Source organism: Zalophus californianus, chromosome 15 (genome assembly GCF_009762305.2).
Source record: "Zalophus californianus isolate mZalCal1 chromosome 15, mZalCal1.pri.v2, whole genome shotgun sequence".
Lineage (NCBI taxonomy): Eukaryota > Metazoa > Chordata > Mammalia > Carnivora > Otariidae > Zalophus > Zalophus californianus.
The window spans coordinates 6,630,314-6,656,440 of NC_045609.1; the positions used below are offsets into that span (position 1 = coordinate 6,630,314).

The window sequence follows — 26,127 nt, forward strand, 5'->3', positions numbered from 1 at the left end:
GCATAGGATGTCAGTAGTTGTGATTTTTTTTTTAACCTTGTTTCAGAGGTGCAGGGTGGAGAGGAGAGACGGTGTTGAATGGCATACTGACACAGCATTAAATGACTCTGAGTCTCAGAGGAAGAATTATTCTACAGCTGACCCTTGAACAATATGGGAGTCGGGGTGCTATTCCCCCCCCCACAAAACTCTGCCTGCTAACTTCTGACTCCCCACAACTTAATCACTATTAGCCTCCTGCTGACCAGAAGTCTTACCAATACCGTAAACAGTTGATTAACACATACTTAGTATGTTGTACTATATACTGTCTTCTTACAATAAAGCTAGAGAGATGTTAAGAAAATCATAGGCAAGGGACGCCTGGGTGGCTCAGTCGTTAAGCGTCTGCCTTCGGCTCAGGTCATGATCCCAGTGTCCTGGGATCGAGTCCCACATCGGGCTCCCTGCTCAGTGAGGAGCCTGCTTCTCCCTCTCCCTCTGCTGCTCCCCCTGCTTGAGCTCTCTCTCTCTCTCTCTCTCTCTCTGACAAATAAATAAATAAAAATCTTTAACAAAAAAAATCATAGGGAAGAGAAAATATATTTACAGCACTGTAAAAAATCAGCACATAAGTGGGTGTGTGCAGTTCAAATCCGTGTCGTTCAAGGATCAACTGTACTTTGGATTCTCTCTCAAACTTTCTGATAAGAAAAGTTAGTTGTGGGAGATACATCTTAAACACCGTCTTAAACACAGAGAACAGGACTTGGGCTCAGAGGTTTTAGCAAACAAGCCTACCTAGAAGGTGATCATGATTTCCCACTTTGCAATTATTTTTATAATCACCTTCAGTTGCAAGAAAGGATCCTGATATTTCACTTATAAGAATGATTCATTTCTAAGAAACTTACAGAAAAAAGTTTCTTTAAGAAAGGACAGTGACGCCAAGAAAGTCGTTTAGTAATAGAATAGGTAGCAAGCAGACAGGCAATTGGAGACACGATGATTTTTTAAATCCCTACAATCCCTTTAAGGGTCGTTTTGACTCAAAAAACAGTCTCTGAACATTTTCCCACCTTCAGCTGTGGGGTCAAGGGCAGGCCTCCCTTTCACCAGCACCCTCCCACCCTCGCAAGCCCCTTGCCATCACCCGGTCAGCCCTGTCCCTTTATAAACGAAGAATTTAGTCAAGGGAGGTTAAGCGTCGTGCCAAATCCCTCCGCTTGTCAGAAATTAAAATTCATGGGGGATTTGGTAAGGAGAATAATGACCATATAAAATTCCTCATGCCAAAAAACAAGTGCATTAGGCGGAATTCTTCTTGGCCCATGTTGAGCTCGGTAAGACAGGACAGGAGGGCAATCACCCAAACCAATGTTTTCCATTGCACGTGGACAAATGTCTTTATCTGTATGTGGACGGCTCTCTATACTTTAACCGGATCTCCATCTGCTATAATATTACCCAATTCGAAAGGGCAAGTTGTATCTATAATCAAAAGTGGGCTGGGCCTCTTAAATCCCACGTTCTGAAAGTTAAAAGCCCCCAGTGGATAAAGGAATCACCGAAGCTGTCACCCAGTTATGTGTTGGTGGGGATGGAGAGGCTCCCGCAGACTGCCGCAGTCAACAGACGTGCGCGGAGCTGGAAGCCAGAAGGGAGCGTGAGCACAGCGAATCCAGGCTCCCTCCAACAGATGCTGGGCGGTCCCTCGTTAGCTGGACTTCCTTCGTAAAAACAGATACACTCCAAAAAGTTTTTCTGATTTTGAATTGTAAGGATACCCTTGAATTTAATAGTCCCATGAAGTTGGCCAAAAACTAGTATTATAAAGAGCTTTACAAAATACAAGCTGTGCTTAGAAGCCTGTTTGCTTTTGAATACTTCAAATATTGAGATCCTGAATTCTGAAAGTTTGCCACACGTAATCCTTTAGGGGAAAGGGCAAGTGTTACAGATTATTAAATGCCTCCTTTGATAACACAAATTAGTTCTGCCTCTAAAAGACAGTGAACAACCTGAGATGATAGTAGGAATATTTTGAATATTTTGCTAGGCAACAGGGCTTCAGTGTCAGCTTTCCAAAGTGAAACAAGAACAGGATTCCTAATTTGCTAAAAGTCATTTTTGTGGAAGAACCGTATCATACTTTTTTTTTTTTTTTTAAGATCAAATGGAAGGGCTCTGTGGAGAGTGAAACAAAGAAATTGTCAAGAGCCAGAAGCTGTGCGCATTTTTCATTGTGATTTTTGCCATAAATACGTGCCACCAATAATACTACTCAGAATTCATTACATCAGCTATTTCTATTCAAATTAATTTTAAAAGTAAATTTTTCTCACTTATGTAAATGGAAAAGCCACAAGTTTTATACGGTAATTACATGGTCTCTAATGTACAATAAAATGCATGACTATTAAGATAAACCAATGGCCTCTAAACTAATGTCTCACACTCTATACTTTGAGAAACACTAAGCTATAGGAGGATAAAACTAAATTTATATTTGCCTATTATGTTCATGTGTTAGCTTTTCCTCTCGGTTTCCAGACACAGTTCTATAAATTTTAACATCCTGATTTTTCAGCCTTTACATCACAATTATTACTGTTCTTCTATCATTAGAAAAGTAATACCTGACCTGCCTATTGGATATGCTTGGTAAGGACTGTAGAAAATATAGCTAATGAGGGTAATGTCAAGTTGCACAGTATATAAGTTAAATAAACTCTGCTTTCTAAAATTCCTCAGCCTAAAAGAGATTAAGCCAACCTGAGATCACTGATCTTAGGATGTAAAGGCAAATAAATAATACACAAGACAGATCATTATCTTTACATAGAATTAACAAAATGAGTATTCCCCATAGCACTGTCTGTTGGCCCTCATGGGACAAAAAGGTCATAAGCAGACCAATGGCAAAAATCACATATAGGAGGAAGCTGATCTCTATGACATGTTGAACTCTATGACATAGGAGATAAATAGGTGGTATACAGGTGGCAATAGAAATGATATCTAACAGAGAACTTTATTCGATCTCACAAATCAATAACTGGGGAAATATGGTATTAAGTCACAAACTTCAAAAGACACAGTCCTGCAACATGTTCTCCGTACACTGACATAGGCTGTTGAGAAGAGTCTCCAAGAGTCTGGCCACAGCACCGTGTCCCGGGCATGGTCCTGGTGACTCCCATGCTTGTGAAGGCGACAAATGCCACCGAGCAGGAGTGGACTGTCCAGCACTAACAGAAACAGAAATAAATATACACACAGCCAGCTGGAAAATGGGCAGGAGAACATCTGAAAGCAGTTTAGTAAGGGAATACACACAATTTCTTCCCCTTGGCAAGAAAAAACAAAGGACCAAACAGAACCACAAAGGGGATTACAGATGATTTGCAAAGAATCGCTCAAGCAATGGAAATTACTGCTCAGGAAACTTAAGAAAAAAAAAAAAAAAAACAGACTGCATGAGGGTTTATTAATTAATCTCCTTCTAGTTTATAAATGGGCTCACTAAGAGGAGAAAACCAACCATCTGGTCTCCATGTTTGGTGAAACTGAAAAGTAGGCATAGCACAACACGAAGAATTATGAGGCTCAAAAGCCTGAAAAAATTGCCATCACAACTTTGAACAGTTATATATGCCATGAAATTCACCAGAATGAGAATCATAGGACCTTCATTCTAGTGTTTTGTGCAATAAATTAAATCAGTGTGACTTTAAGCAAGTCACAGAATATCTACAGTGTCAGTTTCCTTATTTGTAAAATCGAGCATATTGGGTTAATACAAAAACCAAAGAAAAATATTATTACAAGCGTGAGCTTGGGATTCAAATTTTGTCTTTGTCACTTACAGCTTGAGTGACTTTGGACACAGTCTATGCCTTGGATTTCTCATCTATAAAATGAATAGTATTATCCCCATAGCTTTGTTGAGGACATAAAATGAGTTAATACATCGAGAGCCCTTAGCACAGTACCTGACTCAATTAGGGTCAACTGTTGGGTTTTTTGTTTTGTTTTGTTTTGTTTTTTGCTGTTGTTACTATTACGTGTAAGTAACAGAAGTTCAAGTTCACTCTGGCCGGTTATGCAGACAAGGAGTTTATTAAGAGAATGTTTTTTTGGTGGAAACTTTGATTTGGAGAACTAGATTTAAGAGTAAGCTTTCAGGAAGGTTTTCAAGGTTTTTAGGAAGGTTTTAGGAGACCACATCGCAAATCTGGAATGATAAGAAAATGCATCATGGGGTGTTCAACACAAGTCTGCACCATTATGATTCCTGCACGAGAACTCAATTTTACTTTATTGTAACCATGACTATATCCCAGCAGCAAAAGAAGCTGGAATAGCAAGTATGTGGCCTTTTTTAACCCCTGTAGGAAAATGCAATTTGGCTCAGATTCCCTGGACGTATAAAAAGGTCAGATGCCAGATGGCCAAAAGGAACTCAATCCTTTTGACCTCAAGCTGAGATTTATTGCTTACAATCATTTACGAAAGTTTGGGTGGTTTTATTCATCATCAAGACGATGGTGTCCATCATTTCTTAAAGACTCTATGGTTCCATAATGGAAGCGCTAAAATATCTGCTAGAGAGAAACTTCCAAATACTCTTGATATTTAAACTGAGTTACTAGGTGGGCTCAGTATCCAGGGTACGTGAATTACACCCACTGGATTTATAGCTAGAATTAGGTCTTCAATTTTTAATTTACATAGCTGAAGTTTTCTATCTATTTATGTGCTACGAGAGATGGTAAATGGTTTCCAAGTCTTCGATTAGAAAAATAGAAGTTCCCAGAATTTAATGAACATTCTCTCATGAAAAACAAAAACCTATATTCTTTCTCTCTGAACTATTAATACATTTGTACTACTGGGGGAATGCATCCCACGAGAAGGACATCAGCCAGGAGGGGAAAGAGCCATTATAACTGGGCTTTATCTATTTTAAACTCAACTATAAAAACAGTGCCAAAAATACCAGCAATCCAGCTCCCAACTGTCCTGAGTAATGGACAGCTATTCTAATCCCATGACTCACGCCCAACGCTGTCTTAAATTGGCGCGTTCGGCCACCACTGGTGCATTCCAAGCCCAGCGGGTGGTTCGTAGAGCAGATCTCCCCCGTGCATGAATTTCGTGGTGTCTCTGAACCAGCCAGACTCTGTGATCCCAAAAAAAAATACCCTTGGGGAATTTTTGTCAAGTGTTTATAGAAACCGTAGAAAGATGATTAATAAGCTTTATTGCCCAATTATTTTGGCTCATAAGCAGATGAATCCTCCTATTCACGTGATGAGCACAAAATAGTTCGGTGATATTTTTAGCAATTATAGCAAGAAAGAAAAATTTAAAAGGTCAGTCTGTTGCCTGTTTTCAAACTATCAGACAAAGCCTGTCAAATCAGAAATTATGGGATGAAAGTTCGGTTTCTTCAGCCTAAAGAATAAAACTACTACTAAGTTTATACGACGTTTATTCCAATAATCCATTGAATAGACCTCTAGACATTTAATACAGCTCAAAATGGTCTCAGAAGGACCATCATTAACCAAATGGTGAGCGTCACACCAAGCAGGTGGATTTTAGTGTGGCAACAGAAGTATGTCTCCTTATAAGCAATAGACATCAGATATGTCCTTCCAAAATTTGTGTAATAAAATGATTAGAAATTGGAAAGGATTTTAAATGCAGCAGAGTGTTTGCCGTTTAAGGGCATGATAATTTTTTTGACAAGTGAGTATGTAAAGGTATGGATCTGTTATAAATGATTAGACTTCCATATAACAAGGCAAAATGTGGGGATTAAGCAGATGGTCTCTGAAACCAGATGGCCTGGGTTCAAATCCTGGCTTTGCCTCTTCCCAACCATGTGACTTCAGCAAATTACATAATCTCTCTGGGCTTCAGGGTTTTCTGTAAAAAGTCCTTAACCTCGGACCCTGTTGAAGCCTTATGACAGTGTCCGGCACATGGCAAGTGTCATATAGGTTTTTGTTAGAAAATAAGTAGCCAGAACTTTTAATATATCTCTGAAAATATCAACTTCATATTTTTCTGAAAATTCTTGATTGAGATAGAGCTCATCGAATTCTTAAGGCATTTTTTTCCCCTAGAAATATAAAACATTTCATTTCTCAGTGCTACAAAAGTTCTGCTGCTAGAAGTTTCTGCGAGAATATAGGGGAAGAAAAAAATGCAAGATCTCTTGAGGCAAATATTTAAATATTTAGTGAAATAAATAAACACCCGGTTGTTGGAGGCAAAAAATAATCAAGGCGAGGTAGAACACCCACCTGATACCTTTTTTAAAAAATTTAAAGCAATACTATAGAAACTAGGAATAAAAAAGCGATCACAACCGGAGACATAATTTACACTGTGATCCAAAAACCTTTGAGCTAATACTTACAAAAGCATTGAGAAAGTCCCAAGTTGGTTTATATAAAGATTTAACAGTGAAACTGGAAGTTGTTCTATGTTTGATTTTAAACAAACTATCATATAAAACAATGTCTTTAAACAACTAACATATGACTTTTAAGAACACACATACAAAAATATTTGGAAAAGCAAACCAATTTAACAGGAACTACTTCGATATATGGGCAGAGTGATGCACTGGGAGATGTTTCTCTTAATCTTATACATTATTAGGTTTTTCGCCTTCTGCACTACAGTTTTTTCCAACAACATGTATCATTTTGTAGTATAAAACTTCTGAAAGTATTACTTGTAGAAGTTAGCAATGAATGCTGATATTTGGTCCCTTATATTCACTTCTCTCCAAAAATCGCAGTCAAGTCTAATGACCAAGAGCTCTGACTACACCCAAGTGGGAGGAAGTATGTGTACCCTTCCCCAGAAAATATGCTATTGCAGATCAGCAGCAATGGATCAGACCCATACTCGACTCGGGGCCCCTGAAGTTGCTTTCAGGTCTTTAACCTCTAGAAAAAATAAAGATGGCACTGGTGTATTTAATATCTAATGTCTAATAAAGACAAGAACCAGAACTACTCCTCCCCATAAAACACCAAGGATTTTTACCAAGGGTTGGTTGGTTTTACCAAGGGTTGATATTCTATTTGGCCTGAGAACAGTTTTGTTCCCCACAAGGAGATCAAATATCAGTAAATCCCTCTCATCATCTTGTCGGCTTTGAAAACAGATTTAAGTCCCCCACTAGCTACCCCATTATTAGCCAGTCCACTTCTTCAAATGTTCACCTTCATAATGTTTCTATTTAGGGGCTTACATGGCCCTGCTTGGCACATGAGGCAGCCCAAATCCAAGGAGGCAAGAAAAGAATTAGTAACCGTTGACTATATTATCACATGCCTAGAACAGTGCCATGCATATTTGATATATTATCTCCTTTAATCAAAAAGCCAACATTATCCCCACTTCGTATGTGATAATACTGAGGTTCTAAGAAGCTAAGTCATTTGCCCAAAGCCCCATAGCTCTCGAGTCATGGAGCCAAGCAAGCCCCTTGCTGCCACCCCATAGAGACTCCATGTTACAGCAGAGCCCTGGATTCAAAGTACAGTCAGATCCCGTGATGATCAGGCATTGGTGAGTTTGAATGACAATAATCATGATTAATTTGTCCAGCACTTCACATGTTTTCACAACACTTATCAAAAGCAAGTTGCTGAAGAACGAAGCATGGTATTCAAATCCACATAAAGGAGACCTTGACTTTATCCTCTGACCAGGTCACTATTACTTGTCGATGATAAACAGGTTCCTTATTACGATTTTGAAAATAACTGAGGAACTCAAACTAAAGGTTTTATTGTTTTCTTCTCTGCCTCATACAATCCACCCGGGATTTGCAGGAAAATGGACAAAGAAAATATGGCGGCCCTCCACCAGGCTGGGATGCTGCACCTCCAGAAAGAGGCTGTGAAATTTTTATTGGAAAACTTCCCCGAGACCTTTTTGAGGATGAACTTATACCATTGTGTGAAAAAGTGAGTCCAAATTTAATATATTTTCTTGTCTTTCAGGGGAAAAAATACTACACACTTTGTTTAGGGCTCATTCTTCTTGGTCAGTGATGGCTTCTCTTCCAATTGCCATTCTTCAACATGGACAAACTCAAAACCTTCCTGTTAGTGGCCGTCCCCTTATTGTCACTGCCTCGATGTAGCTCTTCCTATTCCTGATGGCTTGAACTGCCGCTGCTGGTAACTTTTCCATCAGTCTATAATAATACTACAACGACCTCTCCAAAATAAGATATCGCTCTAACTTGACATTTTAACATGGTTTTCTAAAGTGTACCATTTCACAAAGAGTATGTGTATGTTTGTCATGGCTCAAATGTATACCTACACATATTGATTCAGAATGAAATTTCCTTCTACAGGTTTGATCTGCCTGCCCTAATGCATCTACAAGATTAAGAATGGGGTTTCTCAAAGTCATTATATAATTAAGGAACACATTTCCTTGGTTTTAATTCCAAGTCTTATATTGTTACTAAACCTAAAGCTATAGGGAGAACAGAAAATTAAAATTTTCAATATTTTACCAAGTGGTGCTTCAATAACCACATTCCTGGAAAATTTAGAAAAACTAGAGTCTTGCTATTTCTTTCCCTAAATGCCAAAATCAATTGTGTGTATGTGTATAACTCAGCCTCTGATTCAGAACTGCTCCTAATTTTACACAAACAATCTCACTTGGCATGTGCACAAATTATGAGGATTTAATTCTGTAAGAATTTTATATACTGAACTTGAAAATGAGCCCCAGGAAGCACCTGAAACAGATGAAACATGCTTGAACTCTTTCCTAATGAGCCCTGGATAGATAGGTGTCCACCACTGAATACCGCGGGGTGGAGTGGGGGAGGCTGAGCCAAGGGGTAACCAACCACCAGGAAGCACACATTTAATGACACCTCTTCTCCCTGCACGCCTGTCCTATCTGTTAGGGCCACTGGTCATACAGCAGCCAGCAAGAATAAATTCCTGAGTCTGCGTTGCTGGAAAACATTTGGGGTAGCAGGAAGGAACAGTATATAGGCAAAGCAAAAGAGTTATAGTCAAAGGGATAGAGAACCCTCCTACTGTAGAGCTCCTGACCTTGGGCCGATTGTGTCGAACAAACATCTACCTTCAGCCTACAGATCAAAACAACAACAGGAATCCCCAGATCATCCTCTGAAACACATCTTCCCTGGGTATCTTGAGGTCATGGTGGGAGAAAGACAGATAAGAAATCAGTTAGCAAGGTTCCAAGTGGAGAGCGTCCCGGGTCGGTGGTAGAGTATGACCAAGTAAAGATAAAACTATGGAAACTTGAGAGGCCAAAGTAGAGGGCAAGGACAAATCTATCGTGAAATTGTGTTTCTGATGACAAATGCTTTCTCAGGTCCCAAGGACAATGGATAAATCCACAGATAATTGTGTGATGAAAGGCCACTTGCTCTGTTGAAAACATATTCTGTTAAGTCAAGCCGAAATGCACTTGTATACGTCTTCTTTATTTAACTTGACTTTGGCCGAGAGTCAGATAACAGATCTGAACCCAGCATGAGAAAATGCAAACCATTCCCCGTGGGATGCAAATGCCAAATATGGCAGAGATAAGACTTCAGAAAATAGTGTGTGTGTGTGTGTGTGTGTGTGTGTGTGTGTGTGTTTTCATTTGGAAGTACAAATGTACAAACGTGGATTCTCTCTTTTACTTGTAGATTGGTAAAATTTATGAAATGAGAATGATGATGGATTTTAATGGCAACAATAGAGGGTATGCATTTGTAACGTTCTCAAATAGACAGGAAGCCAAGGATGCAATCAAGCAACTTAACAACTATGAAATTAGGTAAGATCCACTTCTTCTGATTAAAAGTGAAGCAGACAATGCACCCTGTATCTGTTCTTCCATCAAACTTCTCTAATATAGTATATGCAAAAGACAGGCAAATCAGAAATAAAAAAAAATAGGTTTCTTTGGTGCAAATCAATTTGATAAAATATGTATTTAATGTCAACACTATATAAGGTGTCAAACTAAGTTTTGTGAAATGCTCAAAGAAACAAAACTCATTAATTCAACTGTCTCATGAATATGGTGATGGGCACTGTTCAAAATATTGGAAATATCAAGATGCCTTTTCCCATCCTCATAGTAAACAAATGGATATAGATTTTTAAGAGTATGAAAATCCATATGAGGACTCTAAAAAAGCAAATAAAACAAACAAAAAGCAGAACCCGACCTATAAATACAGGGAACAACCTGATGGTTGCCAGAGGGAGGAGGGGGAGGGGGAAGGATGAGGAAAATGGCTGAAGGAGAGTGGGAGAAATAGGCTCCAGTTATGGAATGAGCCAGTAATGGGGATGAAAGGCACAGCAGAGGGGATGTAGTCCATGGTATTTTAAGAGCGGTCGTACAATGGCGAGTAGAGCGTAATATACAGAGAAGTCAAATCACTGTGAAAGTCATGTCACACTGTGTGTCAACCACACACACAAAAAATTTAGGTATGAAAAAAATCAAACCACCTCTAAGGAGGTGGCTGCTCTAACTTGGTGTGTTTAAGAAAATACTCTCCAGGAAAGTACAATTTTCCCTGAGACTTGAAAGAGAAGAGCCAGCCATGACAGCCATATCTGGGGGAAGATTATTCCAGAGAGTAAGAGCAGCACGTGCAAAGTTCCCCAAACGCGAACAAGCTCGAGGTGTTAGAGAACAAAGCCAACGAAGTAGGAACAGAGAGGAGAGCTGAAGGCAATGTCCTCTGAGAGGCTTATACGCCATGATTCAAAATTTGCCTTTTAGTCTAATAAAAAGGAGAAGATATTTCATTAGATTCATGCTTTTAAAAACATAACTCTGGCTGTTGGGTGAAGAATGGAGGGTAGCAGGAAAAGAGGGAAGCCAGAGGGAAAGCTACAGCGGAGAGTAGCCTAGGTCTAGACGAGGGATGATGGCAGGTGCGCAGGGACTGGTGGTACAGGTGGCCAGAGCGGTCGGACCTCGGGGGCGTTCTGGGGGTTGAACACACAACACTGGCTAAATATTGGATTTAGAGTGAGAGCAATGTTGGAATTCAGGGACGAAAGCTAGGATGTTGGTCCCAGTATCTGTGGATGAGATAGGGTCGTTGAGATGGGAAGACCTGGAGAATAGCCAGAAACTCGGAGAGCTTAGTTTGGGGAATTTACCTGTGAGAGTCACATTAGACAGCCCCAGGGGAGCTGTTGAAGTGGTGATTGTCTGTATGATATTGGAGCTAGGAGAGAGGCCTCAGAGCCAGCCAAACATAGGCAATATTGCAAATCATGGGACTGGTGGAGGATTCCAGGGCGTAATTGACCTGGTGCAATCAATAGCTGGTTTTTAATCAACTAAAACAGGGCTAACGTCGTGAAATTGCCTGAGTTCTAAAACCTGCACCTAGAGACGCAACCGTCCTAAATTATCTCTTAAAGGAAGCCGTGGGGCACCTGGAAGAAAGATCAGTGACGCGGTTGCAAAGCCACAGCTTTGGGGTCAGACAGGCTTCACCTGAGTGCCGGCAAGTGGCTTCACCTCCCCAAGCCTCAGTGTGCTCACCCCTAAAGTGGGATGAGACTTTTAAAGGCTTACAGACTTTTAAATGCTTATCCCAGTGTTTGGAACATGGTAATAGGTCAATAAATGATAGAACTCTTACATACTAACACGTTCAGCAATTCTAAGATGTAATTTTCATATATGTCCCTTCTGCATCTTAAAATTAATGTCATCTTAATGTGAATACAGAGAGATTTCCTACCATTTATTGTCTCCCACTTCCTACAGGCCCCAGAGAAGTCCTGCACTATCCTGAGAATTCTGTTCAATTCTGTTCAATTACTAGGTCATTTTTCTTAAACCCCTTAGCCGCGAAAAGATGGACTCGATGGGCAACCGTAGTAGCCTAGCCACTAAGTCCCAAGGTCGGATCCTGGAACAGAGTTTTGGAGGACAGTATAAAGGAAGTTCCCCTCCCACACATGCCTCCATGAATCTGAAAGAACTCTGGTATGTGGAGGCTTGTCTGGTGTGGGAACCAGGCGACCAGAGAACAGGTTTCTTCGGACAAATCCTGGGACCGTCAGCATCTAATTCCTCACACCTTCTCAGCATCTGTCATAGGAGATGACATACACTGAGCTGTTTTTGGAAAGGGCTCCAGAAAGCTCTACTTTAATACAGCTCTTTAATAGGACAGGTACAAGGTTTCAGGGATCAGAGGAGTCCCCATTCCTTGGTCCTCCGTGGAGCCTAGACATCTGGAAAGTGAGGGTTATTCTCAAAATGGCTTTTAGTTTGAGATGCATGGAGACTTGGCCACACAGGGAATCAGCACGGTTTGCTGTCTGTACTCAACACTTTGTTACACACCGGGGCCTCTCCACGCTTTCTGAGAACAAATAGGGTGTGAAAAGCGAGCACAATCAATCCATTCCAGTCACTCCTATGTAACACTGACACATCTCTGTGAATTTCAGGGTCTTCATCTATAAAAGAGAGAAAGAGATACTTACCTCATGGGGGTCTTAAGAAAAATAAATAGATAATGCAGGCAAAGCTCACGTGGTCTGTGTTTGCTGAGGATTACAGTGGAGGAGGGGGGGCAGGAGCGGGCGGAGGGGAAGGAGAAATATTACAAAGCATCTGGAGAGAGCAGGCTGGTGGCCACATTCCAGTCAAAGTTCAGGTTGGGCGCCAGAAACAAAGGTGAGGCACAGAGGTGCTCTAAACATCAAGGTGTAGGATAAATAGAAAATGAAATAGTAGCAGAATAGATAGCCCAGAGCCAATCTCCCCTGCTTCCTCTCCATCCTGGATCAGTCCTGCCAGAACACAGAGCCTTGCCTGCAGAGAAGATAACCTTCGATTTGCTTTTAGACACTCTTTCTCAGGGATACATAAGGTTCTTATCCGGAGAAGACCCCTCACTGTCCTGCCATCCTGCTCATCATCAAATATTCACTGAGATTTGTCTAAATGCCTGGCTTCTGGAGACATTAAAGCTGTGCCCTCAGCGTGTGAGAGATGGCTTTTCGTCTCCAAGCAGTTCTGGGAAAGTGCCTGACTTAACCATACAGATTTAAAAATAGGACACGGAGACTCCAGGCTCCACCTGCTGCTAACTGACACCTGACTGGCCCTCCATCAAAAACAATAAAATGTCTAAAGAAATTAGATTTTGGACTAGAGGGGTTTTTTAAGTAAGAAAAAAACAAACCAACCAACAACAACAACAAAGACAAAACCCCTGAGAGATGACTTTATCCACCCTTCCCTATCCGCAAGGAAAAGCACATTCCTTGGGCAACGCTCAGCAGACTGTAACGGACCTGCCACAACTCTGCTAGGTGGTCCCCAGTTCTTCCGCAAAGCACAGAGGGCAGGCACGACAGGGGCCGATCCTGGTGAGCACACCTGCCGCCCCACTGAACACCGCCAATTCCGAGAAATCAGAGCAACCTCCCACTCGCCGGGCTGAGCGCTTCTCTTCGCGACATGCAGGTAGTTTCTGTGAAAGGAACTTTGCCCATTTTAAGAACTTTAATAACTTTGTGTTATTACAAAAGTCACACAACAAAAGGCAAAAAAAAGGGGGGGCAATAAAAATTCAAACCATTCCTCCATAATCCCATTGCCCCAAGATAATCACTATGTTGGCTTTTTACTTTTTAGGATCTTCCTAGATTTTTGGTATGGTGTTCATCAAAATGGTCTTCTCGTATACTTATCTTGAAGTCTTTGTTTTTTAAGCCAGTAGCCTAGGGTGAGCTGGTTTTTTAACCAATAAATATTCTTCTGCATTACCGTGTTGAAATGACTATCGAGCATTCTATGGTATAAATGCCCAGCTTTTGATTATCAATGATTCTCAGCCAGAAGCAGTAGTGTCCACCCCAGGGGACATTTAGAAAGATGAAGAGGCATTTTTAGATGACCTAACGGGTGACTATTCGCATTTAGTGCACAAGAACCCGGGGTGACAAAGATACAACAGTGCACAAGGAGGAAAGATCCAGCCCCAGACTCATTATGCATCTCAGCCAAGATGCATTAAACTGGTCCTAGATGGCAGCGCCTGGGTGGCTCAGTCATTACGCGTCTGCCTTCGGCTCAGGTCGTGATCCCAGCGTTCTGGGATCGAGCCCCGCATCGGGCTCCCTGCTCCGCGGGAAGCCTGCTTCTCCCTCTCCCACTCCCCCTGCTTGTGTTCCTGCTCTCCGCTATCTCTCTCTCTGTCAAATAAATAAATAAAATCTTAAAAAAATAAAAAAACTGGTCCTGGATGGTGGGATATTTTGGTTATATCCAATGTGGGGACTACTTAAATACTAGCAGTGAATATCCTGATACCAAAATGTTGGTTCATCTCTTTCTTAAAGACACTTTCCCAGAAGGAGCACGATTTGCCCCCAAAATTATATACAAAAGATTTTTGATACACTTTCCCAAGTGTCCCCAAGAAAAGCTTAATCTGCACTCTGCCAGTGAAGGCAGACATGAACTTGCTCATCAGCAGCACTGCGCAGCAGAATCAGGAATGAACGGAGAGTCTGGAGGCCAATTTCATCCCTTAAAATCTACAAAATCTTAAGCAAGTCATTCAATTTCTCAGGGTCTCGAGTTCTTCATCTATAAAATGGAAACAGCGCCTGCTCTGCCCATCTTCCTCGGGTAGGCCAAGTAAGAGAACATGTGAAAGCCCGGTCAGCATAAGGGACAACTTCTAAGGGCCGTCATGTCAGAATCGCTTCCCTATTTGGCCGGGAAGGAAAGGGAGCTCACAACCGTCTGGGGCCAGGTAGCCTACGTGAGTAATGGGGGCAAGGTGCACAGGCCTCGGGGTCAGGGATTACCCTGGGCAGTGAGGAAACAACAGGAAAAGACCAAACAGCCCACATCCGCAGACCCTCTCAGGTCCAGGGTCATACATGTTACAACTTCCATCTTAAGCCTCAATCACACAAGGATTCTTGCCGAGCAGAAAGAATGCCTGCCTTTTTTTTTTTTTCCTTTTTTTTTGCAGAAATGGGCGTCTCTTAGGGGTGTGCGCCAGTGTGGACAACTGCCGATTGTTTGTGGGGGGAATCCCGAAGACCAAGAAGAGAGAAGAAATCCTAGCAGAGATGAAAAAGGTCACCGAAGGAGTTGTCGACGTCATTGTCTACCCGAGCGCTGCAGATAAAACCAGAAACCGGGGCTTCGCCTTCGTGGAGTACGAGAGTCATCGGACGGCTGCCATGGCCCGAAGGAAGTTGCTGCCAGGTTGGCACCCCCTCCTCAAAGAGGAGACCCCCACACACACACACTCTGCTGCCTGCCTGCCCCAGGCCGCTGTACACCTTAGCAAAGGAGACAGAAGCTGGGTGTTGTGTGTTTGCTCTGGAGCTTTGCTTATGTGGTACTTTAAACCCCTTCCCCTTCTTATCTATGTCGCAGTAGATGCAGCTCCCTGAAATTTTCACCGACTAGGTTCTGAAACATATGCACGGAGGCTAACGTACGTGCGCTAACCCCGTGATGAAGCGTTACAGTGAAGAATCTTCTCAAAAGTGAATATATCTGCTGTTTTCGTATACAGAGGTTGTCATCAGGCTTACTAGGAATGGAGTAGATTGTCCATTACGATGTAGAATCAACCTGGGAGTGACACATTATCCCAGTGACAGCTAAGTGACATGAACTCGTATTAGGACTCCCCAGTGTCTAATATTTTCTAATGTGGGGAGAATAGAAATAATAGCCCTCCTCAGAAAGGCACCTGTTAGGGGCTACCACCACAGGGTGGGTCCCATTTGGGCAACAACCGTCAATTCCCGAATTTAAAGGCCCTGATCAACTTTAGGGAAATTGTTGAAAATCCTCTGCTCATTCTCAAATATTCACTAAAACTTACACAAAGTAAGTTATTAAGATGAATCAATATTAAAAAATGGTAAGAGGATTTCAAGAATGACACAGTAGAGACATTGGAGTCCACTCTTCTCTTGAACACCATGGAGAGCCACCAGAATTAAAGACGAAACCACCACCACCTACATTTATATTGTCCCTGTACACAAGCTTAAAACCAAACCATGAATGAGTAAGTCATGGGGATGAAAGGTACAGCGTAGGGATATAGTCGATGATATTGTACTAGCATCATATGGGGACAGATGGTAGCGACACCTGTGAGCACAGCATAACGCATAGTTGTCCAATCACTGTCTTGTGCCTGACTCTAATGTAACAGCTGTATCTACTATAGTTCAAAACATAAAAAAAAAAAAAGAAAACACAATAAGAGGGTTGGCTCTCTAGAAGTTTTCAAAATTGGAAGATGGCTTCTGATCTTGGGAAAGATTTATTTTTTAATATTTATTTATTTGGGGGGAGGGGCAGGGGGAGAGAGAGAATCCCAAGCAGACTCCCCACTGAGCATGGAGCCCAACATGGGGCTCGATCTCACGACCCTGAGATCATGACCTGAGCTGAAATCAAGAGTCGGTTGGAAGCTCAACCAACTGAGCCACCCAGGTGCCTCGGGGAGGATTTTTTATTAATATTTTCATGAAGGCAGGGGCGCCTAGGTGGCTCAGATGGTTAAGCATCTGCCTTCGGCTCAGGTCATGATCTCTAGGTCCTGGGATCGAGTCCCACGTCAGGCTCCCGGCTCAGCAGGGAGTGTGCTTCTCCCTCTCCCCCTCCCTCGACCTCTCCCCCTGCTCATGCTCTCTCTCTGTATCAAATAAATAAATTAAAAAATATATTTATTTTCATGAAGGCAGCTGAAGTGAAAAGATAGGAGATAGCCCCCAAAGTTGCCAAATCCATTAGAGAGATGGGCATTTTTCAGATCGATGCTTCCTTTCACTACTGTCACCACCCGATGGTCGGATCCTGTGCCACACAGGCGCAGAGAATCCCCTGACACTCCTCATGAGGCATGCTTAGCCCTTTGGTCACCTGAACTTAATCTTTGGTATCTTCTTCGACCCTCCTCTTCAACGGTTCTTCCATGAAAAGTCCCTTGTATCCATCCTGATCTCAGACCATCGTTGGAGTCTAAGAACATATATTCCCAAACAGAGGCTGTTTTCAAAAACTCCAGATTACTCTCCCAGCTCTGCTCTCGTTTGGATGTACCCCACTCTCTGCCTCTTCCATCCTGAACATCCTCACCAGATTAGCGTTCCCCAAATCTCATGTCATTCTTTTGACAATTCTGGCAAATCGTAGGAATTTGATCTCTCTACGTGTCGGTGGGCTGAATGGTGCTGCTCACTCATTGGTTCAACAATAATCACCCACTGCTTGCTGCCGAGGAGACCGAGAAAAAACTGAGCCTATTGTTCAAGGCTCCAGTCCTTTCCAGACACACTTCCATTTCCCAACAAAACCCTTCTTTCTAGCAGGACCAACTCCCCTGTGTTTTAGGCAACGCCATACTGATTGTTGTCTCCTTTATCCTGAAAGCTGTACCTCCCACTAGAATGACCTGCACCCTCCCCTCCTCTGCTGACCCATGGCATTCAAAGCCCCAGCTGAGCTGAGTTTCTTCAGCTGCATGTGAGTCTGAGGGCGTCCTCAGCAGACAGACCATGAATGAGCTGCCCAGAGCCCACTATTCATTGCTGTTGTACCTCGTGAGCCAAGTCTGCTACCCACTTGGACACCCTACCTATTACCTCACTGTCGATTCAACAACAACAAAGGATTCGGGTCACTGGCAATCGTCTGGAGAGCCTGGTTGGAAAGAAGGCGATCTTTAGCAAACATGATAAGCAAGAGCCACAAACAGCTCCTCCTTCTTAACTGATCCAGACTTGGAGACAGAGGGAAAACTGTTGTCTAATGTGACGTGTTGCTCCCCCAGCCACCTACCTCCCCTGCAGACAGTGGCAGCTCTCTCCCGACACCGTATCCTTGCAGAGGTGTGTGTGTGCAACACAGTCTTGGCGTCCAACCCCTAGGCTATAGCAGAGCATCGTGAGGATGCTCCGAGGAAAGTTCTTGCAGTGGTTCCACCATCAACCAGTGCGGAGATCACCTGGAGGGCTCGTGAAAGTGCAGAGAGCGGGGCCCACCCCCAGGGTTCCTGACTCAGTGGGTCTGGTGTGGCGCCTGCTCATTTGCATTTGTAATGAGTTCCCAGGATGCTACGCTACTGAGACCCAAGTTTGAGAACCCTCAATCTAAGTCAGTGGCTGTCCGTCGTGGGCTGCAGATCTGAATACCCTGAGGTTTTTAAACAATACCAGAAACCAAATCAACCTCAGATCAGCTGAATCTGCTTCCCGGGGGTGCGGAGCAGGGCCCTGGTGTTTTAAGTTTTCCAGATGATTTTGTTGTGCGGCCAACGTTGTGATCCACAGCTAACTCCATCAGCTCAGGATACTGGCTGTCACCTGCTGGGGAGGTCAGTAAGAACATATGGAGGAGTAAATGGGAACATTTACGAAGCATGGACAATGGGCATTGCTCTCTTCCCAAGGAAATCCTTTTAAAACAACATCTATTGCACCCAAAGAGTACTCCAAAGAAACTATACACACAAGAGACCAAAAAAACCCCCAAAACAGTCAAGGGGAGATGCATCACTAGAAAGTGACTAAGTCCCTCACGTGCATCATCTTTATTTCCACAACAACACCAGGTAATACTTCTATTATCCCAAATTTACAGATGAGGAAATTGATATTTAGAAAGATGGCTTCCTAGCCAGGATCATGAGCTGATGTTTGACCTTGACTGGCTTCGAAGCCCATGTTCCCAAATCCCTCAGCAGCCCTGATGTCCATGGAAATGTTTGGGGAGATCACTGCTAACCATACCTCCTCCAATTCTGCCCACTGCAGCCTTCTGCAGACCTTCAGGCCAGCCGACGGCTTCCTGTGGTCCCAGGCCAGGATGGCAAAGGCTAATGGGCTAGAACAGGGTTCTCAATTTTAGCTGAATTAACTGAGGTGCTTTCAAGAATCCTGAGGCCTGGACCACTCCTATCAAATTCAGGAAGGGGAGTCCTGGGGTCAGTAATGAGCTGGTCAATCTTTCATAGACAACTCCCGGGGAAAATCCAAGCCCTGACTTGTAACGTTGCAGATCCCCGTGGAATGAATGGTACCACTGTGGCTGATTCCAAGCTACCCAGATGGCCTCAACTGGCTCATAAAACTCTGAAAATGTAACAGTCTAGTATAGCAAGTGGAAAGGAATTGGGTCCAGCACACCATTGAGGGAGACTCAGGTTGGATATTTCTTAAAGCTCTTCCAAAACAATAAAAACACACAAGATTTCTAATCAAGTTTAGAAATTGAGTTGACCACCCCACCCTACTTCTCTCCCCACGGAGCAACTGCGAGCAGGAACTGAGGTAGCGAATGGAAAACACAGTATATAGGGCAAGATGCTCAATAAATTGCAACTTTAGAAATACCAGAATAGATGTAGTCATGGGTAACGACTACCCCTTCAAAAAGAATTCAGTTTCTCATCACAGACCCTTCCACTGCTCTGTCTTCTTGAATGCAATAAAATATTTTTCTGCAGATTCCCAAGTTGTCCATGTGCTGTCAGGAAACTAGGAGGGAACACAGCAGATGAGAGCCCTGACCAAGTGTAGGATACAGAGAACAAACTAGGGGTCCCCGAGCCCTGCTCACTTCTGCCCACACACCAGTTTTTAGCTCAGTGGTGGCAACTGGTCATGCAGATCCCAACAAGAGCAGACATACTTCCTAATGACCTTTTTAATGCTTCATGAAATCAGACTCTAGGTCAGAGCCCTAAATCCATTTTTTCTCCTTTCTCCCCTTCTGCCACCTCCTTTTCAATGACTACCTTCCCCTCCGCCCACCGCCCCCCCCGACGAGAGCTGGTCCAAGACCCAAACCTGCCCATTGCTGCCTCATTTCTGTTCCATTTCAAACCGCATCCTAGTTCCCTTTATGCTCAATTATTACAATAAGCTGTCTGTCACACAGAACTCCCTTCTGGCCAGTTCTTCCATTTAATTGGAAGTTTTCTCAAAATCAGTCATCATCTCTTATATTATCGGTCTTCAGGCTCCCTCAAGATATGCTCAAAAGTATTGGTTGCAATTAAAAGGCCATCTCAGCGAACCGAGATGATATTGTCCTGATTTCTGTGTAACTAATCATACTTGTGATCCTTCTGAACAGGAAGGATTCAGTTATGGGGACATCCTATCGCAGTAGACTGGGCGGAGCCCGAAGTGGAGGTGGACGAAGACACAATGTCTTCGGTGAAAATCCTGTACGTGAGAAACCTGATGCTGTCTACCTCGGAAGAGATGATTGAGAAAGAATTCAACAATATTAAACCAGGTAAGACACACTAGAGAAGATTGTTTTTGAGGTGTACTTTAAAAACGCTTGTGCTTGAGATGACTTCCTATGACTTTAAACAGAATAGCTCTCATTTAGCATTCTTATAATTGCATGTGGACTACAAAAACCATATTGCAGCCCTGGGATTAGAGAAAAAGGGACACATGGTCCTGAAACATTTACAGACATTGTAACTCTACAATTATCTATGTGATTACTTAATTAATGCACATTTCCTTCACTAGACTATAAATCCCATAAAGGTCTTTTGGCTTCTATTGTCTCCTCAGCCCGTCTCTGGGCCTGGGTCATAGTAGATGCTCGATAAATATTAACTGTGTTGATGAATGCATGGCCAGAACTATATCTAAAGCAGGGTTTCTCAGCCTCAGTGCTCTTAACTTTTTAGGCCAGATAATTCTTGGTCGTGGGGGGTCTGTCCTGGAAATTAGAAGAATTTTAACAGCATCCCATGCCTCTACCCTCTAGATGCCAGTAACAACTCCCAAGACGTAATAACCAAAAATGTCTCCAGACACTTCCCTAGAGGGCAAATTTGCCCCCAGTTGAGAACCACTGGTCGAAGGGAATATGATTATGACTTCAGGTACATAAATAGGGAGGTGAGAATTAACTCTAGGAAACTCATTTGGGTAAAAAGGAAGGGAAAAGAACAGAGGGAGGTGGAGGGGGATAATTATTGCTGCTCATCTTGTCAGTACTTTGCAGTATCAGTTTTATACCATGAGTTTCAGCCCTCGTCCCTTTTTGCTCCTATAGGAAACTACAATAGTGAGACAGGTAAAGCATTTCAGAACAATGTCCAAGTGAGAATTTCCCAAAGCCAGTTCTGCAGAACATTAATTCTGTGGACTGTTAGTAGATGCTACTGATAAAAGGGGTCCATGGTCAAATAAATCCATAAACACCAGATTCAGGACAATTAAACAGAACTGTTTTATTGCAGGACTTATCAGAGTCCTTAACCTTCTAATATGCTTTGAAAGTCTCCAAAAGGAAATGTAAGATGGCTCCTCTCCCAAATTTTTGGACCATGGGTCTCATTTTTTGACCAGCCATCTTGTGGAATTAGCATGTTCTGGAATACGCTCTGACCTAAGTTTATCACTGTGGTAGCATCTTTTCACTTTCACAGCATGAGTCACCTACTGAGCACCACGACCCTAGGATGCAGGTTACTGTGTCACTTCCGTTATTATAAAGGTGAGAAAACCAGAACCCAGAGCAGTTACACTGCTTGCTCAGGGTCATACAACTAGCAAGTGGCAAATCCCAGATTTGAATCCAGGTCTGGCTAAGACCACGTTCTTCGCCACTCTGTGACCTCCATGCCCCATCCTCATTCCGCTCACTCACTCCTTCATTCAACTATCATTACTTTAGTAGCTCCTATGTGCCAGGCACTGTGGGAGGAGTGAACAGGTGTGCTGTGTGTGTGGAAGGAGTTTAAGATGTTCCAGAAGAGCCTCCCCCCCACCCCGGGTGGCTCAGCCAGTTAAGTGTTCGACTCTTGATTTTGGCTCAGGTCATGATCTCAGGGTCGGGAGATCGAGCCCCAAATCAGGCTCCATGTTCAGCAGGGAGTCTGCTTGGGATTCGCTCTCACCCTCTCCCTTTGTCCCCCCCCAAAAAAGGTGCTCCTGAAGAATAACAGCCATGACAGCCTATCCTTGGGGCACAGAAAAGACTCATGTTTAGGAGAAGTGACCTGTGAGCTGAGATCTGAAAGTTGATGCTTTTGTGGGCAGAGGAATGATATGTGCATGTTTAGATGTTATTGGGCTGCCTCCCACTATGTGTTGACTTCCTACCTTCTTATTTTTATTTGATACTTCCTTTTTTTCAGTCTTTTCAATAAACTGTATTGAGAGAATGGCATGTCCACATGCAAATAATAAAGTTGGTCTGAATTTATATAATAGGCAAAGTTGACTCAAAATGGATCAAAGACTAACAAAAAAAGCTAATATTATTTAAAAAAAAAACCCTAGAGGAATATATAGGGTAAAGCTTCATGACATTGGATTTGGCAATACACTCTCCAATGGTATTAAAAGTACAGGAAACAAAGAAAAAATAAAAACTGCATCAGAGGACACTTTCAACCCTGAAAAAGCAACCCACAGAATGAGAGAAAACATCTGCAAACAATACATCGACCAAAAATTAAGTCAAGTAAAACTTCAAATGTATATTTGTCCAATGGACAATATCGTGCAATTGTCATAGACACATGGTCAACACGCACATTAAAAGATGTTCACCGTCACTCGCTATTCACCCCAGAAATGCAACCCCAAAGCGTTTTCCACCTGCCAAGATAGCAACAGTAGTAGTAGTGATCATCAAAGAAGATGACACAGATGTTGGGAGAAGCTGGAGGAATGAGAACCACGTGCCCTGTAGATGGAAACACAAAATAATGCCATCACTGGGAGAACCACACGTTGGGTCCTAAGGAACAGATAATCACCATATAATGCGACAATTCCACTTCAGGGCATACACACAAAATGAATAAAAGCAGGGGCTTGCATACCGTGCTCACTGCATACCGTGCTCACAGCGGCATTATCTGTATCACCCAAAATGTGAAAACCACCCGGGAGGGGTTGGAGCAGTAAAACGTGGAATGTGCGTGCAGTGGACCAGCACTCACACCTAAACTGCAGGGAAGTTTTGAAACATACGACATGGCTGCACCTTGGACACACGCTGTATGGCGCCAGTTATCTGAGGTTCCTGAAGTAGGCACGGTCCTAGAGACGGGCCGCAGAACGGTAGCTGCCCAGGGACAGGGGAGAAAGAACTCAGAAAGGATTATTTCATAGATACAGGGTTTCAGTTTGGGTTCACGAAGAGGTTCTAGAAATGCACGATGATGACAGTTGCACAATATATTTCTTCCTTTTATCTAATTAAAACATTACTGTTTTGTTTTGCTTTGTTTTTGCTTTTTGGAAAAGTCTGGAATGAGACCTCCAAGACTGCTTCCTTTCCTGGTCACTGGTCATCAGCTTATCGTGTTAAAGAGAGACATGTGCTTGTGTCCTCCTGGTTATAATGAAAATAATAAATGCGGGCTCTCTCCCTCTCTCCTCTCTCCCTCTGGTGGCACAACTCAGGGCTCTATACTGATGTGTGGCACCTTCTCGGCACTCCACCAAAGAATATGAACTATAGAGGGTGGAGAACTAGCAGACACCTGCTGTATTGGGAAGAAAAAAATCAGAGCTAACCAGTTTATTTTCCAGTGGAAAGGGTGTGTTTATACTTATCTAGGAAAATTTTCAGAGAGAAACAGGAAAATACCCCTTTAAAACCCCTATTGAAAGTTTGGATCCCTCAGAGGAGCCCGAATATTCCCGGCAAATATTTGACCCTATTATTTTAACCCTGATTAACCTAAAAATACTCTACTGCCATTCAGAGAAATAAGTGACAATCAGAACAGAAACTGGGGCTGAAAACAGGTTCATCCCCAGTGTAGCCTAAGGCTATCTGCTGAAATTCCAACTATAGTCATTCTACAAAATCTGATTTTCCTAAAACAGTTTCACATCCGAATCACCAAGAGGGCATAAAACAGATTGTGGGCCCCTCCCCCGGGGCGTTTCTGAATCAGCGGGTCTGGGGTGGGTCCGGGCGCCGGCATTTCTCCTAAGTTCCCGGAAGAAGCTGATGCTGCTGGTCTGAGGACCGCACTTGGAGAACTGTGGCCCTTTGATCATCTTCCCTTCAGATAAAAGGTGTGTTTCCCTTCTGGTAATTGATGCCCTGCTGACAAGTTGACCATGAACACAGTCATATTTTTCCAATTCCCTGTATTATGACTTCGGAGTCTTTTGCGTCATTGCTAATGACGACCACTGATATTTTATTGCTTCTACCCTCTTCTACTCAACCAACCATCGGTAAACAAACTCCTATAGACTCAAGGAGGGGCATATTATCATAAGCCATGTAGTGAATACGATTGTGGAGAAAACCAAGCTCTCACTTTCTAACTTGTTTCATACATTAAATCTTCATACATTAAGATTTCCAAAGTCAGGTTTAAACAACACTGAAGAGTGTTGTTTAAAAATGCAAGCCGGTTTCATTAAGATTTCCAAAGTCAGATGCAGCTGAAGAGTGTTGTTTAAAAATGCAAGCCGGTTTCATTATCTGCGAGCAAAATTTGGGGGCATTTAGATCCATCAGCTTCCGAAATGCCACCTAACGAATGAGAATGCTAGAAGCTAGAGTGTGAATTGACTGGTAATATTTGCTCGTTCCATGTATATTTGTAGAGCAGCCTCTGTGCACACAGTACTAGGCAGGACCTGGGTGATGCTAATACCAGGATGCCCCTGAAACAGATCCTGTTCTCAGGGGGCTAACAGTCGAGAGGAGCCTCGATGAAGGGCAGCACTGAAGAATGAATGGAGCCAAGCCTGGAAAGATAGAGACCCTCATTGCCGCCCCCCACCACCACCCTTTCACTTCTCAATGACCAGGACAAGCCATAAGGTTGTGTTTTGATAGTTACGCTACCTGACACTGAAGGACTAAAGAGACGGCACGGGAAGGTCAGTTAATTCCGTGTCCCATGCTTTGTGGTCTCAAATACGTTTATGTATTTCCTAAGCCTCGCCAGACAATTGTGCTCTGGACAGCCACTGCCATAAGAAGTCAAGGGTTGAATGCTGAGGGACGAGAGGGGTGCCACATGGTTTTAAATGAGCCCTACGTTACAGCCCTACCATTATTCCAAAAGACAACTTAGAGCCGTTGAACCATGTGATTGCCTTTGTAACCTTGAATCTAAGAGGATAGATAACTGAAGCCTGATAGCGAGAGGACAAAGGAGAACCCTTATCTGCTCTTCTGGCCCTCCCTGGGGAAGGGTCCCATCATAGGTTCTGTCTGGTGATTAGGATAAGAGAGGAAACCCAGTCTCTGGAGATACACCCGAGTCAGTGTTACTGAAGGAGCACAACTGGCACGTTAAACTGTTAACTGCTAACAAGTTGCACAAGTGTCCATTTCACCTTCCCTCCAGGAATAACTTTTTAAGGTTGAGTCATCAACAATATTTTCTAGCAACATTTTAATAATAAAATGTTAAGTTCAACCATTTTGGTAAAACTTTTTATATATATATAAGTTACCACCAACGTAGGCAGGAGCTCCTCAACATGAAAATGGGTTAGGTTGATCTGTTATTTTTTTATCACACAAATAATACCAATCAGCATTGCAAATGTTTGCAGAATACCGAAGCGTATAAATTAAAATATGAAATCTCCCTTTATTCTCTCCAATTTTTCTCCCCGTTCCTAAAGTAACCTCTATTTTAACAGTTTGGTCTCTATTTTTCCAGTTCTCTTTCTGTGTGCATTCCTACTTAGGTGTGCATATATATGGGTTGGGATTTTAAAAACATAAATGTTACAGTATTATACTTATTATTTTACAAACTTTTAAATTTAACAATAGGTCTTCAGTCTTTCCACGTGAGTCTACATAGGTCTATTTGTTCTCTTTAAAGACTCATTTTATTTCATACGAATGTACTAGGCCTGATCAGTCTCATGAGAATGGACTTTAAGTGGTTTCGCTTTTGCTACTTCAACAGCGGTAGAGTTAATGTTCTTACGCATGATGCTTTTGCATATAGGAGTGCTTCTTTAAAAGACATTCCTCATGGTAGAATTAGTGGATTATGTACATTGTTTCCAACATTTAGATATTATGAACAGCATGGTAAGG

At 42.6% G+C, this 26,127-nt stretch overlaps 1 protein-coding gene across 3 annotated transcripts in view; it reads left to right on the plus strand.

The window, feature by feature from the left end:
- Nucleotides 1-26,127, plus strand: part of A1CF (APOBEC1 complementation factor) — a 77,641-nt gene that overhangs the window by 30,572 nt on the left and 20,942 nt on the right. For 2 of the 3 annotated variants that reach the window (XM_027596760.2, XM_027596761.2), the window contains exons 3-6: nucleotides 7,845-7,979; nucleotides 9,710-9,840; nucleotides 15,047-15,285; nucleotides 20,185-20,349. In XM_027596760.2, coding sequence (XP_027452561.1) covers nucleotides 7,845-7,979; nucleotides 9,710-9,840; nucleotides 15,047-15,285; nucleotides 20,185-20,349 — 670 coding nt within the window. Of the gene's footprint in view, nucleotides 1-7,844; nucleotides 7,980-9,709; nucleotides 9,841-15,046; nucleotides 15,286-20,184; nucleotides 20,350-26,127 lie in introns of those variants that run through there. The other variant, XM_027596762.2, reaches the window with a different exon arrangement.